The sequence below is a fragment of the Tachysurus fulvidraco genome, chromosome 9 (assembly GCF_022655615.1).
Source record: "Tachysurus fulvidraco isolate hzauxx_2018 chromosome 9, HZAU_PFXX_2.0, whole genome shotgun sequence".
NCBI classification, from domain to species: domain Eukaryota; kingdom Metazoa; phylum Chordata; class Actinopteri; order Siluriformes; family Bagridae; genus Tachysurus; species Tachysurus fulvidraco.
The window spans coordinates 26,305,954-26,326,417 of NC_062526.1; the positions used below are offsets into that span (position 1 = coordinate 26,305,954).

At 43.2% G+C, this 20,464-nt stretch overlaps 1 protein-coding gene across 2 annotated transcripts in view; it reads left to right on the top strand.

Annotated features, from left to right (window-relative positions):
- Positions 1 to 20,464, top strand: part of scara5 (scavenger receptor class A, member 5 (putative)) — a 55,619-nt gene that overhangs the window by 30,118 nt on the left and 5,037 nt on the right. Inside the window, exons 4-10 of one of the 2 annotated variants that reach the window (XM_047819042.1) lie at positions 447 to 632; positions 913 to 1,389; positions 3,265 to 3,345; positions 3,777 to 3,884; positions 6,996 to 7,061; positions 17,786 to 17,974; positions 18,223 to 18,606. In XM_047819042.1, coding sequence (XP_047674998.1) covers positions 447 to 632; positions 913 to 1,389; positions 3,265 to 3,345; positions 3,777 to 3,884; positions 6,996 to 7,061; positions 17,786 to 17,974; positions 18,223 to 18,386 — 1,271 coding nt within the window. In that variant the 3' untranslated portion in view covers positions 18,387 to 18,606. Of the gene's footprint in view, positions 1 to 446; positions 633 to 912; positions 1,390 to 3,264; positions 3,346 to 3,776; positions 3,885 to 6,995; positions 7,062 to 17,785; positions 17,975 to 18,222; positions 18,607 to 20,464 lie in introns of those variants that run through there. The other variant, XM_047819043.1, reaches the window with a different exon arrangement.

A 20,464-nucleotide genomic window follows, 5' to 3' on the forward strand; every position in this document is an offset into this window, starting at 1 on the left:
TCCCGTGACCCGAGAAGTTCGGATAAGCGGTAGAAGATGAATGAATGAACTAAATAAATAAATAAATGTATAAATAACTAATTGCTTAATTTGAGGTCCCTTCCTGGTTCCTGCATCTTGTTTCGGTAATAAAGTTTATTGAGGTTACTAAAAGCTTGATATCTCTCAGATCTGTTGATCTAAGCCTTTTCCTGGTGTACTTTATTAAACCACGCCCACACCGGACTAAACCCAGGCTCAAAGCCAAAGCTCGGTTACTTTATACTGAACATTTACAACAAATTAGTTTGTTTGGAAACTGGATGTGTTTTTATTATTCCAACTCACCTGCTTGCTCTTAAGCATGATTTCTCTGAAAAACACAGATCAATGTGTGTGTGTGTGTGTGTGTGTGTGTGTGTGTGTGTGTGTGTGTGTGTGTGTGTGTGTTTTCACAACCTTCTCAGTTTCCAGGTCTCAGTCATCATCCGAGAAGCAGGAGGCTCTGCTGGAGAACGTGACACGTTTGGGAGATCGCTCCGATGCGCTGCAGGAATCTCTCGGCCAGCTGCCTTCCCAAAGTGACCTCCTGGAGAACATCTGGAAGTTGGAACGCCTGTTCCATAACCACAGCGAAGAGCTGAGGCAGCTAGGTACAGCCCCGAAAACTCCACAGAATGACCATGTCAATCATCAGCTCATCACCATGCTTAAGAATAAGAGTTACAGAGTATAACTCATTGTGTGGATTAAAGGCGAGGTGCATAATTAGTAACTAATCCTTAATTAATCATGAAATTAATAATAAAACTAGGAAACTGACCAAATGTGAAGGCAACCTACCTCAGCGTGATGTTATGGAAGGAGATATTTTGTATTTGTTCTTTAATCCTTGCTGTTCTGGGATGAAAAACGCTCTCGTGTTTCTCACAGGACACCTGGTGCAGGGTTTGGAGAGGGACATCCGGGACCTGCAGGCATTTAGCGAACATGCCACGGGATCTATGGCCCAGATGGAGGAGCAGGTGGGAAGTAGCCAGAGAAACAGCAGTGCAATCAGAGCAGCTCTGGCCCGAGCCTCCGCCTCCATCCACAGTCAGGATTCTGCGCTGCGTGAGGCAGTGGGCCGAGTGGACATCCTTCGGCAGAAGCTGGACGACGTGGACTGGACCGTGAGCTCCATCAACCACTCGCTCAGCAGCCACATTGGCACCCAGCAGCTACAGATGGAGCTGCTTCATTTGCAGCTGGGCAACGTGACCCATGACACCAGGAATGCCAGGATCATGCAGATCCATCTGGAGGAGCAGATGAGGAACGAGCTTGAGATTCTCAATGTCATTACGGAGGACCTGAGGCTCAAAGACTGGGAGCACTCCATAGCACTGAAGAACATCACGGTCATCGAAGGTAAGAAAAAAATAAATATGTGACTATTCCAATGATGCTTATAACCTCACTGATCTAATAACTAAAAAAATAGACAGGGGTAAAGTAAAGTGCAAAAGTTTGCACCCCAATGGTTTTTGGGTGGAGAAAAGGGAGTGACAATCCAAAAGACCTTCCAAGATATTAGAGAAGATCGATAATCTCAGATTCCAAGTGGTTATAAAGGCAACGAGGCTGAAACATGTAGGCTTGTTGCACTTCCAGATGTTATACTGTCATAAAATCTATGAGTCCAGACGTCTCTGTACCAGCTCGTGCCTGTACGTGGGAACGTTCTGAACTCCAAGCGTCCACTATTTTACTGATGGATCACTAACCAAAGCCCACACCCAGTCATTAAGGAAACCACAGGATGGCTCACAAATCAAAAGCAAAACAGATCTTCCGCTAACACGCTCCTGACAGCACTTGACTGTGGAGAACATTTGGCATCTCTGTAATAGATTGACTCATCAGACCAGAGCGCGAGAACACAAACCTCTGTAGAACCTTCGGTCCTGACAGAACTCTCTCACTCTGCTGAAAGATCCTTCATCACGCTAGTTTCATATAAACCAGACCTGGGACATAAACTCTTCATGGCTGCAGGATAAATCCAGAGAGCAGGAGATCTAGACAAGAAACATCGCAAGGGATCAGGAATCTTTCCTCCCCTCTTTCATTCTCTCTCTCTCTCTCATGTGCCGGAGTGATTGAGTTAACATGTTCATCCATGCCAGCGCGGCTCTGCAGAAAGAGCCAAACGTAACAAAAACATTGGCCAGCCATGATAACGGGACCACAGGAGTGCTAAGAAGTGTGTAGGAGAGCTCTGCTCTGCATCATCCAGCATCTCAAATCATATCTGTGTGGCCTGACGTTGTTAGTCAAGACAAAGTTTGATGAGCTCTGGGAGACTTGGGTTACACTGAGGTTTAGAAGAAAGGAATAAAACACTTCAGGGTGGACATGCCGTCAGAGCAATAAAAAGATCTACAACAGTACATCGTGGCCTGAGGTTAAAGCCACAATGTTGACTGTTTTCCAAAATTATCATGTCCTGTGGTTTATTGCTTTTATTCCACGTAATTCTTCTTTAGCCACATACAGTTTTGTCCTTTCATAGTTACACCTAATGTTTGTAAATCTACCATTAGTTCTGTCTATCCATATTGTGGATACACCAACATGTTCCTTCCATTCATTCATGCATCTCTCAGGGATATTTTCATTCATTCATTCCCTACCGCTTTTCCGAACTTCTCGTGTCACGGGGAGCCTGTGCCTATCTCAGGCGTCATCGGGCATCAAGGCAGGATACACCCTGGACGGAGTGCCAACCCATCACAGGGCACACACACACACACTCTCATTCACTCACACACTACGGACAATTTTCCAGAGATGCCAATCAACCTACCATGCATGTCTTTGGACCGGGGGAGGAAACCGGAGTACCTGGAGGAAACCCCCGAGGCACGGGGAGAACATGCAAACTACACACACACAAGGCGGAGGCGGGAATCGAACCCCCAACCCTGGAGGTGTGAGGCAAACGTGCTAACCACTAAGCCACCGTCCCCCCCCCCCCCCCCATGGATATATGTTATGATATGTATATGTCTAAATTTGAAGCCACGCTGTCAATCTATTCTCTATATCCATCTACCCATCTGTCCATCCATCAGTCCCACCAGTTTTAAATATAGTCTTTTTATTCATAAATTCATTTATTCACTCACCATTATCATTCTCATGGAATATTATTTTTATTATTTAAAAATAATTCAGTAAAGGAAAAAAAATTATTTACTTCTAGGTTTTTTTAATAAACGTTTTTTCTTCTCAATTTTTCAGGTCCTCCAGGACCAAAAGGTGATAAAGGAGATGTGGGTCCTTTAGGGCCTGCTGGAATCCCTGGCCTGACAGGCTTTAGAGGTATAATGCCAACACACACACACACACACACACACACACACACACACACACACACACACACACACACACACACACACAAAGCAGTTCTTCATTTCTCACTGAAGTGTGTGAGATGGAGCTTCTCCAGTCTTTACATATTTTCCTCTCAGATCTGAGACTCCCTCCTGTGTGAGCAGCTTCTGTTTCTGCATTTAATTGAGAAGGCAGTGGATTAAGTCTAAAGTTATTAGCTTATAGATCATTGCTCAGGACCAAAATTCTCATGCAGCACACACACACACACACACACACACACTGCAATCCTACATCTGATAAGTATATATATATACGGCCCCATTCTCTTGCAGCTGAACTGTGGAAAGTAAACTGCGCACGTGTGTATGTGTGTGTGTGTGTGTGTGTGTGTGTGTGTGTGTGTGTGTATATACCAGGTATACCAGGAGAAAAAGGCATCCAGGGTCAACAAGGACTTACTGGGAGCACAGGTCCAGATGGCCAAAATGGGGAAAAAGGAGACACTGGACCAATTGGACCCAAAGGTAAAAGGCAACACACTCACACACACCTTCATACACACACACACACACACACACACCTTCATACACACACACACACACACACCCTAATACACACACCCTCTCCTACACAAACATGGTCTCTCACACAAACACACTTCCTCTGGTATCTGATGCGACGTCCCACTTTAACTGTAGCTGCAACTGGTCAAATCTCACCAGCAGCTCAGATCCTCTTCCTCATGGGTCTCGTGGTCTTCAAATGAATAACTCTGCAGCTTCTTAAAGGGATTTGACCTGTTGCTTCTCTTTAAAGACTGCAGCCTGTTTTGTACACAGCTGTGTGGTGGATTTAAAGAGGAGCAGCGATTAAATTAAAAGCCTTAACCGAACCGTGTTCAACAGAATGGCTCTAATTCAGGGTCCCACACGAAGGGGTTTTCCAGGGAACTAAAACCTGAGCTGTTAGAAGTACACAGCAGGATAAATCACACGAAGCTACAGTCATACCACCAGGTGATCGGATAACATCCCGTGGATTATTTTCATCCTCAAAACATGCTGTAAAAGATGCAAAACAAGCAAGCTACTCGATTCATACACTAGACAGTTCTGATTTTAAAATAAAAGCTTAATGTGTTAAAATTTCAGGTATGAAACAAATCCCTACAATATCACTGACTGCTTCTGGGTGAAAAAACTCCACACTGGAGTCTCACTACACACCGTTGGAGAAAGATGGAAATAGACATGTATGAGTGTATTTAAGTCCATTTGTGTAAGAAAGAAAGTCTTCGATTCTTCGTATCCTGGTGCCGAAACCCGCTTTTGATGCCTCTTACTTTGTCGGCGGGAAGGTCTTATAATCCTCGGGTAGATCGGAACGCTGCATGAGCGCTGCCCGACTCTTATGGCTGTCTTACTAACATCTGTGTTAGTCTCAAAATAACGTGTTCCCACCAAACCACCTACTCAAACCGACGTGGAGCTGTGAGGACAGAACCTCAGCGTTAACCTGAACTAGAACGTACATTTCCTGTAGAAAATGTGAATGGTGCTTGCATGTGGCAAGTTCCCCTCATTGTGCTGAGTGTTTTGATATGTCACATGTCCATGTTGTGCTAAATTTTGATTTTGCATATTGCGGCACAACCGAAAGGCCATTCAGTACACCAATTTAAACATTTGTTCAGAGTATCGCCCTAAAGGAGCTGGCTGAGTTTGGTGTAGATAGTTCAAAAGCTTGGCGAGTTATAAACCTCCAAACTCTATAATGGGAGTTTATGGGGGAAAAAAGGCCACTTTGAGCCCCGATACTGGAAGTACCGGTACTCGGATCACTTAGAAAAGTCATAGCACACCTCTCCTCAACAAGCCGGTCGATTTGACATGTCATTCATGGTTCTAGGACAAAAGCTGCGGGACAAGTTATGCACAAAGTTTTGTCAGGAAGAATATGCAGGATAGTAAGAATGTTGCTTTGCAAGCACCGTTAATAACAGACTATATTTGAGGTTCTGTCAGGATAAATGATCAAATGTTTGTAGCTAGCTAGCGTAATTAGCTACCGATGCTACAAAACTACAAGCACTGATTGGTCACAGCAACTCTATGAATAGTGCTAATAAACACTACCTTTGCTAACGACATTAACAGCCTAGCTTCTTTTTTATTTTAGCTTTTTTTGGTGTAACTGAAAACAAGATGAAGCGTGGCTTCTGAATGCTAACGAGAGTAAAAACAAATCGGTGCAGAAGGGAGGATTACCTTTTTTTTTTTTACTTCACGAGGAACTTTTATTAGATTAATGTTACTTCAAGCACATTAATGTCTGTCGGTAAGCTTGTTTAAGTGCGTTAGCTACTTAAAGGTGCTTTTATCTCTCTGTAACCGTAGCATGATGCGCTCCGTTTTCCCTAAAGCGAGTGTGTTAACCTGTCGCTCTGATAAAGCTGCGATAAAGGAAAGCCAACTCCAACACACACAGAAAGACGGAGCCACGCTGGGCCTGGAGTCACCGCTTCACAGAAACAGACAGACTGGCTACACTTAATCGCCATCCGCCATTTTGATCCAGAAAGCAGAATCTTTCATGTATTAGAATCTTAAATAGCAAATCAAATCTTATATTCGTATTTTATATTTTCAAAAAAAGTGCTTAAATGTGACTGGTTACATGTGGAACATTTCATCATCTCTAGCCATAACTCACCTTTTCGTCCCTTAAATCGTCCTCATTTGGCATCAAATCACGTCTCGTTGGAATTCAATACCACTTTCATAACAACCACCGAAAAAGAATTTCTATTATCGTGTTACAAATGTCCTCATATTGGCTCACAGACTTGTAGGCATTTTTCCACAAACACTTTGACCTTCATGGTTGTTTTCTTGCTTGGCCGTCAACTTCCAATCAGATTAGTCAGAAGGTAAAAAAAAACAAAAAAAAAACACTTGACATCAGCATGTGAATTTACATTCTGGAAGCTCTGCTGTGTCCAAAAATCTCAGAAGGATTAAATGTGGAACATGCTGACAGCAGTCTTACTTTGGAGGAACGTAGCCAAGAGAAGTTTGGTGCAGGAAAAATGTCTAGGATTTTTTTGGAATATTCCTCTTCAGGAACCATGAAGAACAATTGAGCAAAGGGTTTCTGTTGCAGAGGTTCCTCAGAGGAACCTGTCTGAGAGGAAGACAGGTTCTGCTGAACCATATGTAGGGGGGATGTGGTAGCCTAGTGGTTAAGGTGTTGGGCTACATCCACCAAGCTGCCACTGCTGGGCGCCTGAGCAAGGCCCTTAACCCTCAATTGTATAAAAAAAAAAAAAAAGAGATAAAAATGTAAGTCGCTCTGGATAAGGGCGTCTGCTAAATGCTGTAAATGTAAATATGAATCTCAACCAAATTCTAAATAAAAGGCAGCCATGTTTCTGTAAAATGGTTTTAAAATAAGTAAGAGCGAGAGTACTGAGTAAGAGCACATTTACAGCTCTCCATAACATCAGGTACTTTGTTATTGTACAGTAGCAATTAGTTTTCTGATAGAACTGATGTGCGAGTTTGAGAACATGGTGATAAAGCTGAAAACTTTCACATCATCCGGTGAAACAAATACAATTGTTTTGTCTCTTCCAGGCCAAAGGGGAGAACGGGGACTCAAAGGAGAGAAGGGGGACCGAGGGGACCAATGGGACAAGACAGGTAGGAGCAAGACAAATCCAAGCAAGTACTGTATGTTCCTGTGCTGCATCTCCACGACCTGCAAACACACAGACTATAAAATAAGACAATAAACATGGGGAAGGCAGAGATTTCTGTCTTGCTTTGTTAGTTACTTTGTTGTGTCCTTGATGTAAATCAAATGCTAGTGATAACATTCCCTCAGCTTTGACAACCAGATTAAGTCAGTAGTAAAGAGTAGTATTTATCAACTTAAACTGATCTCCAGGCTGAAGCCTATCCTTAATACTAAAGACCTACGGGTCTTAGTGCAGGCTTTTATCACCTCAAGACTGGACTATTGCAACTCTCTGTATGTTGGGATAAGCAAACACAATCAGTCTTGTCTGCTATTAGTGCAGAATGCGGCAGCTAGGATTTTAACTGGCACAAAAATTAGAGAACACATAACTCCAGTATTATCTACTGTACTCTTCACTGGCTTCCAGTCCAATATAGAATCGATTTCAAAATTTTATTGATGGTTTTTAAAGCATTTCACAACATCGCTCCAGGTTATATCACTAACCTTGTAAAGGACCATACTCCAGTCAGGGCTCTTAGATCAGGAGATAAACTTCTACTGGCAGTTCCCCGTTCCTCAAAAAATTCTAGGGGTGATAGAGCTTTCATGGTCGTCGCCCCAAAACTGTGGAACAGCCTCCCTTTGCACAATCGGCAGGCCTCAACTTTAGAAGGTTTTAAGTCTCAGTTAAAAACTTATCTTTTTAATCTAGCGTTTGTTGAGAATAGATCTTGTTTAGAGATAGTTTTAATTTTCTTTGTATTAATCGGTCTGATATATATTGCTTTATGTGATTTGTAATATTGTGGGTTAGAGTTAGGGTTAGGGTTAACCCTAACCCTAACACTTTGGGCACTAAAATGTGCTATATACAGTAAATGAATAAAGTTGAAGTTGAAGTTGAAGTAGCAGGTAATAAACCACGTGTAGCAGAGTGTGTTGGTTTTACCTGATGCACAATATTCTACTCTAAAAGTTCCTGCTCCGCAGAAGAAGTGAACGAGTTCCTACCGTAGATTTTGGACTAAAACATTTTCCTGAGCTATAAACTAAAAATCAATATCAGGTTCCTGATTTTTTGTGATTTTTCTAGAAGCTCAAATCAGGCCTGGTTCCTGTGACAGAAACACACCTCAAATTCCTGAGTTGTGGATAAAGTTTATGCTCAAGTGTAGCAAGAACCAAAATGTCTTGTAGAACTCCAAAATTATAGTTAGTCCTGGTTCTTCTGATGGAAACAAGCCTCAGGTTCCTGAACAAGCCTCAGGTTCTTGAGTTCTGGAACAAATTACCGATTGGAGCTAAAAGAACTAAAATGGTTTCAGGAATTACAAACAACAATTTTAATCCTTCCTGGTTCCCCTAGTGGAAACATGCCTAGAGCTTCTGAACTCCAGCAGGAACTAAAGGTTTTTCCATCCTGGATGCTCCGGTGGAAACAGGCTTAAGCTCTTAACTTCTGGAAAGATTCCTGAATTCCTGTGCTGAAGCAGTAACAAAACGGTTTTCTGGAATTAATTTGAAATATTAAAAGCTAAAAATGAAAACCAGCCTTGGTTCCTTCGAGTTGTGAAAACGGTTCCTGATTCCTGCAGTGGAACCTTGTTGGAGCTGTAACTCTGAGGGTGGTGTAGATGGTGGTACTGTTGGGTCTGAGAAGTAAATAGATGTTTTCAGCGAAGTGACCTAATGTGTCTCTATGACCAGCTGCCGCAGTTCCTCTGCAAAACATGTTTGAGAGCAGCTCAGGGATCAAACGCATACTTTACATTCTACTTGCTAGTCTTTCATTCACAAAGCCACATTGGCCCTTCAGCCAGCACACACTGCTCACTTCAGCAGGACTGTGGGATTTATTATGGCTTGTTTTTTTTTCATCTGTACTTTTGCCCTGAAGCTACGAAGCTATGGCTGCTAACACAATACCACAACAGACCACTTCTAGTTCCTAATCTGTGATCTCAGAACATAATAAAATGCTGTGAGGTAACCGGCCATTTTGGATAACCAGAATCATTGTTTTTCTTTGGTGCAGCTTGATATCATCATGCAAAAGGTACTTGGTGGCCTCGTCATCAGAAATTAGTTACTCAAATCAAATTTTTCTGGTTAACAAAAATTGTATGGAAACTTCTCCCTCTGAGGTTGCCAGATAATTCCTATTACTTGAGTGAGGTGACGTGACGTATGGCTAAGTACGGTGATCCATACTCAGAATTCGTTCTCTGCATTTAACTCATCCAAAGTGCACACACACAGCAGTAAACACACACACACCGTGAACACACACCCGGAGCAGTGGGCAGCCATTTATGCTGCAGTGCCCAGGGAGCAGTTGGGGGGGGTTCAGTGTCTTGCACAAATGCCCCTTTTCCACCGGAAAGAACCGAGTGCTGGTTCAGAGCTGGCGCTAGTTCAAAGTTGGTTCCACTGGCGAACCTTCTAAGAACCGGTTTGCCTTTCCATCGGCTAGAGAGCCATCATAGCGCAGAGTGTGACGTCACTGTATACGTGTCACGTGTCCCAGCAACTTTAGCGCAGCAGCGACAAACACAAACACAACAACAATGGCGGATGCTGCTTTACTGTTAATGCTCATGGATTTGCGAAACTACATTGGCATCCAAAAGCGGCGAATAAAACGTGTACGTGCAGCTCCATGTAATCTGTATAAACGGAGATTGTAATCGATAAAGTACATAACGTTATTTTCATTAACACAGAAAAAAATGTAGCCTTAGCATGTAGCTACCTACTATCATGTGTGATGATAATGTATCATATCGCGGTAAAGTAAAAGTGTATTAAACATTGGTATACTTAAGGTACATTATCAAATGCACTAACAGTAGCCATGCCCACAGCTCCCGCCCCAAGCGGTTCTTAAGTCTAGACCAGCATTTGGTGCTGCTTAAGAACCACTTTTCCTGGTTCGGAGCCGGTGCTTTGGCGGTCGAAACAGAAAGAACTGGTTCTAAATTAGGCTCTGGCTCCGAACCAGCACTCGAACTGCCTCGGTGGAAAAGGGGCAAAAGACACCTCAGTCGTGGTATTGCCGGCCCAAGACTCGAACCCACAACCTTAAGGTTAGGAGTCAAACTAAACTCTCTAACCATTAGGCCATGACTTCCTGGGATACAACATACAAATGATGAAGACCAAACAGGAAGTACCCAGGTGTTAAAATCAGCTGGTCTCTGATGGGAAAACACATGGAATATGATCCATATTTCCTGTTTTGAAGCAAAAACTAAACCATTTTCTGGAACTACAACCCGAAAAATGAAAAGCAGACATGGCTTCTCTGGGTCGTTCCTCCCCATGTTTGAGTTTGGAAGAAGGACGTTAAGGCTTTATCTAGCTAACCTGTTCAAATCTGATCCTAAAATATTCACCATGGAAAAAAACAAACCTATCCAATATATACATACAGTACTTACTTCAAATGTTCTTCATCACATCATTGGAGTGCAGCAGGTGAAACAGATTAACTGACTTCCTTCTGTGAAGACATCTCCTAGCAGATCAGACAGTGTGGTTTGTCTGTTTATTTATTGTTGCTCTTGAATTGGTTTCAGAAGTTTAGGAGTGCAAGTGAGCTGCGTGTAAGCAAATGTGTGTGAGACGGTGATGTGTTTACGATAAGTCTGTGAGTAGAATCTCGAACAGAATGAGGGTGAGGAAGTACGAGCCGGGAAATAAACCATCTCCCACATGGAAATGTGAGTTTAAAAACCAAACAACAACAATACAAAGGATATTGAAAAGTGTGTATAGCAGTGGTGGTGGTGGTGGTGGGGGTGTTCACAGGCTATACAAATCAAATGTGTGTGTATAATGGTGTGGGTGAGTGATTTGAGAGGGTAAAATCATTTGAGGATATTGGGTTATTTGAGGTAAAATATAAAATGGACAGAAAATGCCACTTGTTTCAAAGGAGGTTGATGGAATCTCTCTCGCATCCCACGTCAGATTTGCAGGCTCTGCTTTCTCCATCAGCGGCCGTTTTACTTCTTCTAAACCGTTTTACACGATTGTAAACAGTACGCCCTTGCAACGCTGAACAGTAAACATATACCAGTATACACAGTAGTTACCCAGTAGACCTCCAAAGAGGTTAATGGTGTCTATGATATAAAAAACATGAACTCTACTGCCCCTTTTACACCGAGGCAGTTCGAGTGCTGGTTCGGAGCCGGAGAACCAAGAATTTAGAATCTTTCTGTTTCGACCGCCAAAGCACCGGCTCCAAACCAGGAAAAGTGGTTCTTAAGTAGCACCAAAACGTTGCTGGTCTAGACTTAAGAACCACTTGTGTCAGGGCCCGTGGGCGGGGCTACTGTTAGCGCATTTGATAATGTACCTTAAGTATACTAATGTTTAATACACTTTTACTTTACCGCGATATGATACATTATCAGCACACATGATAGTAGGTAGCTACATGCTAAGGCTAAATATTTTTCTGTGTTAACGATAAAATAATGTTATGTACTTTATCGATTACAACCTCCGTTTATACAGATTACACGGAGCTGCACGTACACGTTTTATTCGCCGCTTTTGGATGCCAATGTAGGTTCACAAAGCCATGAGCATTAACAGTACAGTAACATCCACCATTGTTGTTGTGTTTGTGTTTGCCGCTGCTGCGCTAACGTTGCTGTGACACGCGACACATATACAGTGACATCACACTCGACGCTGTGATGCTCTCTAGCCGGTGGAAAGGCAAACCGGTTCTTAGAAGGTTCGCCAGTGGAACCAACTTTGAACCAGCACCAGCGCTAGCTCTGAACCAGCACCCGGTTCTTTCCGGTGGAAAAGAAGCTTACAAGTTCCTCAGAAAAAGTACCTCAGAAAAAGAAAATAAAACATTATCAGGAGTTCTGCGTGATAGGAAAATATCAGCGAGAATCAAGGGGAAGGTGTACAGGACAGTGGTGAGACCGGCCAAGCTGTATGGGTTTGCATGCTGAAGATGTTGAGGTTCTCTTTGGAAGTGACAAGATTGGACAGGATTAGGAACCAGTACATCAGAGTGGCAGCTCATGTTGGACGTTTGGGGGACAAAGTTAGGGAGGCCAGATTAAGATGGTTTGGACATGTTCAGAGCAGGGAGAGTGAGTATATCAGTAGGAGAATGTTGGACATGGAGCTGCCAGGCAGGAGGCAAAGAGGAAGGCCAAAGAGGAGGTATATGGATGTAATTAATGAGGATATGAAGCTAGTGGGTGCAAGTGTTGAGGATGCAGAAGATAGGGATAGGTGGAGAGAGATGATTCGCTGTGGTGACCCCTGAAGGGATTCAAACCATGCCTCAAGTTCCTCAGGTCCAGTAAAGGTTTTGAGATTTGAAAAGGGTTCCTGGTTTACAGTAGTGGAGTAGGAAGTACAATCCAGGAATTATCAGTTCTGGTTCATCAGGTAAGAACGTGCCTCAGGTTCTTGAGTTCCAGTGAACCTTCCTAGTGTCCAGCTGTGGGCAGAGCCTAGTTTCATATGTCCTGAAAAAAAAACCTGTAATAAAGGTAAGATTTAGCAAATAGGTATGTTATTACTCCGGCGTGTGAAAATGTAACACAGTGACTCCAGGAGTCCATAAAGCACTTCCTGTCAGCTGGTTCCTGTTATTTTACTGAGAGCAGAAGACAACAAGAAAAAGAATGAAGCTCTTAAGCAATTAATAGAGATGGGTGACATCAGATAAAAGATAAGTTATGAAGGATGTTTGATTTCACCCACAAAAGATATTTTAATGATTCTTTAGTACTGAAAGGAAAAAAACTCCTCCACTTCCTCTTTGTAAGAGAAAGTCATTCTTCTCGGTATTATTGTTATATTCCTCTTCACTCGAGTGCATTAAGTAGTCTGATAAAGCCAAATCAACCCCGAGCCTGCAGACTCACTGTCTGTAAAGAGACTCAGAGTAAACAGCTCCACAGCTTTGATGAACTGCTATAGTACATGGCCAGTTGTTTCACATTAGCCGGATGGATAGTATTAGCAATTATGCTAATGTTTTGTGGTTGTTTTGGCACTGATCACATGATAATTGAACATGAACATGCCTTAAACTGAGATGAGTTTAAGCTTGTCTCTGTAAAATCTTAGCAACAGAGAGAGAATTGATGCCTTGTTATCCATGGAGATGTTGTCTGATCTGGATAAACAGAGATGCTGTAATGGAATCTAGGCAAGAAAAGCTTGTTTTAGATACACAGCGGCCGATTTCCTGCCATTAATCAAGTAATTACCGAGTTGCCATGATGATCATTGCAGCACGTTGTTTTTTTCGACGTTTTTTGTGCATTTGGCAACAAATCACTTCATAATACAACAGAAACAAGCCCTTTAGGGGTTGTGATCATATAGCATGGTCTTGTTGGTCACGGTGCTTTTTGTGCTTAACAATAAGAACAGTCAGTAATGCCACCAGAACCCTGGACTGGACTGAGGCGTGAAGAACACTGGCAGCAGTTGGTGTGAACAGAAAGCCAAAGGTTCCGAGCAAAACAATATCCCCTACTACAGTATAAATAAAAACAAGACGACTGTGTATGTGGAACCTAAAGACGATAACACGAAGCAGAGCACACTGGCATGCCAAAAGCAATCAAACATCGTCCTTGACTCAGATATCAAGCCAGCTGGATTCCAGGCCAGACAAATCTACAGATCAAGCTCAAGCCTGCTGTATGTCAGAAGAAACTAGATGAAACCACCAACAAAAGTAGATACAAGGCCCACTCAGTGATAAGTGGACCAAAACCTAACGAAGCAGTGGCAAAGTGTATACTGCATTTACTGTACCGCATAGAGGCAACTGGAAAACTGGAGGAAAACATCCAAAGCTCTGGAGAGACAATAACTCAGGATCAAAGCTCATAGTCAAATCAGGAAGCATGGATCTGTGGGGCATCGACACTATACCACTTGCTTCCCCGCCAAAGGGGGTCCACAGATGGCACAATTTCAGAAGCAGCAGTCAATGAATTCACAAACAAGACATAGCTACGATTGAGTGGAAAGGTTTGACCTTGAGAGTGGTTATAGAGAGTTGGGAGACCCTGTAGCCCGAAGCCTTTTGGGACACCAATGGAGAAAGTCAGCATGGAACAGATGTAGATTGTCTTCATGTTACCTGATATAAGCACCCCTCTAGATAGGGCTTGAACTGCAGGACAGACAAGAGAAGGAGGGTCAAGAAGGGGACAAGGGTCATGCTTATGGCAGATAGTCAGATGGAGCCAGTTTGAGACCATATCTGGAGCTGGTTCTGCAGGAAACCGAGAGATAATTGATTACAGTTGTACTTTGTCAGCGCTCTAATAACTGAGAAAGCTTTAAAAAGGTTTCTACCCATTTAGCATTGAAGTAGGATAGGTTTCCTCTTCAATATGGTGCATCATCATGGATTAAGCTACAGTTTTCATTTCCTATGTGTTTTTCCCCTGCAGAGGGTTTGGTGTATCAAATGACTGGTTAATATTACAGGCCATGTGCTTCACAGCAGGAGACAGCTTCTCTGCTAATAGCATATTCTGAGTGTTTGTGCATGTGTGCTTTAGCTTGCATTCAGGACGTAGGTTCAGCCAAATCGACCAGCATTCCAAGATCCACCTTTCTAAATATTTGAGATGATTTGAGATAAGATCCCACGACTCATGCTATAAGCACGTTGTGGATACTCACAGACGCTTATATGGCTTTTTATCTTAATTACAGTATCAAGCACCGAGCTGCTCGATGCTTTCTCACTCCCTCTCATTCATTTTCTACCGCTTATCCGAACTTCTCAGGTCACGGGGAGCCTGTGCCTATCTCAGGTGTCATCGGGCATAGAGGCAGGATACACCCTGGACGGAGTGCCAACCCATCACAGGACACACACACACTCTCATTCACTCACACACTCACACACTACGGACAATTTTCCAGAGATGCCAATCAACCTACCGTGCATGTCTTTGGACCGTGGAAGTAAACCGGAGTACCCGGAGGAAACCCCCCGAGGCACGGGAGAACATGCAAACTCCACACACACAAGGTGGAGGTGGGAATCGAACCCCCAACCCTGGAGGTGTGAGGCGAACGTGCTAACCACTAAGCCACCGTGCTCCCCATCGACGCTTTCTGAAAGTGTTTATTTCCTGATTTTCCAACAAAAACGGCGCAGCATGGGCTCTATTTTAAGTGTCACAACAAACATAATGGGTGGAAAGGAAGAAAGCATTCTGTAAAATCTAAATATAATTATTTAACTGTAAAATAACACACGTTTCATTCCAGTGAAATCGCAGACGTTTGAATTATAAAGATCTACTGACTGTCACACGCTGCTTTAATCAGAAGAACAGAGAAAGTTCCGCTTCCAGCAATCGCACAGCATCTGCTACACATTTAAGAGATGTCCATCCAGCTCTCAGCATGCGGACTGCCATGCTGGACCGTCCCATGTCCTCCGTTAATTAATCTCCTGTTTGTGTAAATAAAGCTTCACGGAGATTACCGAGACTGCATCCATTTCCACATGACCTCGTATTTGTGGACTATATGTTTTTTTTTGCTAATCTCCGGGGAGACGTTAACATTCCTGCGAGATACCACGATACAGTAATGATAACGTATCTCATCCTATGGACTGCTCATGGACTTAAAGCTGACTGCCGGACCTTGAGGAAAAGATCAAGGCTGATGTGTCACAGCTGGACTAGCTTTTCCTTCCAAACTATAATTTCTTACACAAACATTACACAGTTCTCTGAATGTATTTTGGGGTTTTTTTCAAACACAAAAAAAAAAAAGAATCTGATGCTTTCAGGCAATCAAGCTGGTTTATTTCAGGTCACAAAGTCTAGACTAAGGGCCTTTTTACACTTGGTCACTTCGTGTGTTGTCTCTGATTCGATAGCTATCTGATTTGTTAAAACTGTTCCATTTATATTAGGCCACATAAACGCGTCTCGGTGAATCGGATATCGATCCGATCTTCCTACTCCCGCCCAAAATGCTAATATATTTGACCTCATTTCCAGGGTAATTGAAACGGAACATGCTTTGGTGTATGCGGTTTTCAGAACGCGATCAAAAAGAAGACGGAAAAACTCGTTACGACGGTTATGCTACAAAAAACAGCGTTTGTTGCATTTTTGCTGGTGGCAGCAGTGCGTTTTAAGACCCGACGATATGCCTGGGTGAAAGATCACCTGCGAGTGACGTAGTTCTGTTTAGAAGGAGTTCAGCGCTGGCCTACAGTACAGACCAAAGTTTGGACACACCTTCTCATTCAAAGAGTTTTCTTTATTTTCATGACTTATTTTCAAACTATGAATTAACACGTGTGGAATTATATACGTACATAACAAAAAAGTGTGAAACAACTGAAAATACTTCATATTCTAGGTACTTCAAAGCAACCACATTCATTTATACCTGTCCAGTTCCATCTGAAACGCGTCCCAGACCACCTCCTGAAGGGGTTTGAACCATCGGATTTATATCCGTCTCCAAAACATTTTGGAGGGCATTTAGACCTGGTCTTTTTACCATCGGATAGCTATCTGATCACAGAAAACGCAGGAAGTGACCAGGTGTAAAAAGGCCCTAAGGTTTTCTTCCTTGTTTGGTTTTTACGTCTCTGTATTTCTCTTCATTTCTCTACAATCGGGTCATACTGTGATTTTATTATCAGACCGATAATGGCTTAGTGGTTAGCACGTTCACCTCACACCTCCAGGGTTGGGGGTTCAATTCCCGCCTCCGCCTTGTGTGTGTGGAGTTTGCATGTTCTCCCCGTGCCTCGGGGGTTTCCTCCGGGTACTCCGGTTTCCTCCCCCGGTCCAAAGACATGCATGGTAGGTTGATTGGCATCTCTGGAAAATTGTCCATAGTGTGTGAGTGTGTGAGTGAATGAGAGTGTGTGTGTGTGCCCTGTGATGGGTTGGCACTCCGTCCAGGGTGTATCCTGCCTCGATGCCCGATGACGCCCGAGATAGGCACAGGCTCCCCGTGACCCGAGACGTTCGGATAAGCGGTAGAAAATGAATGAATGAATGATAAAGCTGTTAACGTTGCTAAAAATCTTTGCTTCATTTTTCATCTGTTTATTTAATCAGTTTTTATTTGGAACATTTCATATTTACCCGAGTATTGCATGTGGTTACATTTACCACCTCAACCACAGAGCTTTAATCAGCCATGACATTTTAAGGCATCGAAGCCTCTTCTGAACCAGTCAACAGCTGCTTCCTTGCTTCCTTCATCCATGAACACAAACGTGTTTCCAATATAAACCGTGACACCAACAACAGATCGATAAAACAGAATAAAGGAGAAATCCATACGCGTGATCTGAACCGGACCCGAGCCTGAGAAATACTTCAGAAATGTTCGAACGGTGAATTTCAGAGACATAAATATATAATAACAGTAATAAAGTGAAGGCTGAAAGAAATTGCTTCCTCGTGCAAGCTGTGCATGAAACACCTGTTTGCCACGTGTGTGAAGACTCGTGTGTGTCTAGAGTTCGGTGGACTGAATATACATTTATACACACGTCTATATCACATCTGGTTACTGATTCGTTTCGTTGTACGGAATCACAAATTAGTCTTTGTGAGAATGTGTGTGTTTATAGCCTGTCAGCTTGTCTTTAACACGGTGTGTGTGTTTGTTGCAGTTGAGAACTTTCTGGTGCGGTTGGTGAACGGCTCGGCGGCACACGAGGGCCGGGTGGAGGTTTATCACGAGGGACGCTGGGGGACGGTGTGTGATGACGTGTGGGATAAGAAAGATGGAGACGTGGTGTGCAGGATGCTCGGTTTCCGAGGAGCAAAAGACGTACACAAAACCGGACGATTCGGACAAGGTAAGGCAAACACACACACACACACACACACACACACACACACACATACACAGTGAGATGCTTGTAATGATAGAAAAGTAGACAAAGTGAGTAGAAAAATCAGTGGGATGCTTTAATGTATATCCTTTGTGTTTGTGTGTGTGCGTGTGTGTGTGTGTGTCTAAACCCTCCATAAATCAAACAACATCCATTATACGTCTATCATCCAAATTACATCTACGTGTGTAATCACTGCTTTTACTCTGCAGTGTCGAGGGCCTCCTCAAACATTAAAATCCAGAGTGTGTGTTGTGGAAAAGTGTGTGTTGGCCGGCTGCTCCTAGCTCACACACCACCGGCAGTGAAGTCACACACTTTCCTGGCAACAGAGTTTCTACTCGCTTTAACAGCCGCATCGGATACAAAGACGTAGCAGCCAGGCGTTGCAGTCGAGCCACCGGTTTGTTTACGCAGAGGTTTTATAGTGTACTTTAGAGCAGGTCATCGAGCTACTGCCATTAATACGGCTTTATTAGGAAAACTCTGGGAAACTCAGTGGTCACACACAAAGCTGGGATATTAATCTGCCACTGCAGATGGGATTGTTTTTTAGAACTGTGTGTGTGTGAGAGAGAGAGAGAGAGAGAGAGAGAGAGAGAGAGAGAGAGAGAGAGAGAGAGACAGACAGACAGAGTGTGAGAGAAGAAAGATTGAAAGAAAAGAGAGGGAGAGAGATTGAAGAGAGAGAGAGACAGGGAGACAGAGAGAGAGAAAAGACAGAGAGAGAAAAGAGAGTGACAGAAGAAAGATTGAAAGAAAAGAGAGAGAGAAAGATAGAAGAGAGAGGGAGAGAGAGAGGGAGAGAGAGAGAGAGAGAGAGAGAGAGACAGACAGACAGAACGACATACAGAGAGAGAGAGAGAGAGAGAGAGAGAGAGAGAGAGAGAGAGAGAAATAACTTCTGAGATACAGAAAATAAAAGTTCCCATGAATGAACTGTTACTATAGCAACGATGACATAATTATTAGAGCTACACCTGTCTACACGTGAGCACCACATGTGTTTCCTACCTTAACTAAAATACAAAGTCTTTATCAGGTTGGATTATGCAAATCCGAGACCCTGCTAATTTGCATATTCAGAACCTTTAGAAACCTAGAAATTTAAAAAGAAAAGACTTGTGTGTGTTTCCCCTCAGCACTGTCACCAAAACAAGCTCACACACACACACACACACACACACACGTGAGCGCTCACGCAATTAACGAACCGGTTGTAAAATATTATAGTGGTTTTCTAAACCGCAGGTGAGTTACAGCTCGGCTGCTTCATACGATTTACAGAGATGTTTGCTAACAGCAGCCAGCCGAACCAAGCACATGCTCCGCTGTTGTTTAGAGGATCTGAATGAACTGAGATTTCTGAAGCATGAGGTCAGGATGAGAGTTCATTATAAACGGCTGGATTTGTTATTCACATTTGAGGAGCTGCTCCATTCGTTTCCCTAAAAAGGCCTCGTTGTTCTTTTTTAGTTCAGAAAAACACTGCAGTCATTTTTCATTTCTCAGTTATTACAATCATGTGTGTATCGAGACTGTAGTGTTTCTAATGACCACAGTGAGTGTATATGCAGATGTGTGTGTGTGTGTGTGTGTGTGTGTACCGTCATTACAAATACGGATTAGTTCGGCATGTCAGACATCACACACACACACACACACACACACACACACACAGACAGACACAGACACACACACACACAAAGACAGACACAGACACACACACACACACACACACACACACACACACAGACACACACACACACACACAGACACACATACACAGACACACACACACACACACTTGTGCCTCACTACAAGTGACCTACCAGAAGTATGTATGTATTTATTTATTTATTTATTTATTGTTATTTTAAAGACAGATTTTTGACTCCCTGCTCATCTCTGTCTCTCCCAGTCTCGGCCTACCACACAGATGCAAACATCTGTAAGCTCTTATGAGATCAGAAGTATCTCAGAGGCGCTCGACTCGCCTGCACACTGCACCTTTTACTCTATTTGGATGTGGAACAAAAGCAAAAGAATTAAAAACCCCAGCGTCGCCTCGTACAGTACGTGCGACTCGAACGCAGCCTTGAAGCTGCGTGTCAGATTTAGTGCTTTAACATCTCACCTCGGAGTCTTTACACAAACACAGGGTGAAAATCCTCGGGGAGGTTTGGAGAGCAAACTGTTGCTCTGTGTGTCAAATGCGCCTCGCTTTAAAACCTCACTTAACTCAAGAAACCTTGGGAGCCTCATGACTCGTAAAGTTTTGGCTCCTCTTTATTACAGTCACAGTCTCACACACTGATATACGATCTATCCGTGACGATGCTCCGTATTTTACGGAATTTCTCGTAGGCGACTCGAAGTATGCTTGCAGCTCCGCGGCGCACGATCGCGGCCCAAATGATTGTTTTATTTTGAAAATTGGAAGTGATTTAGGGC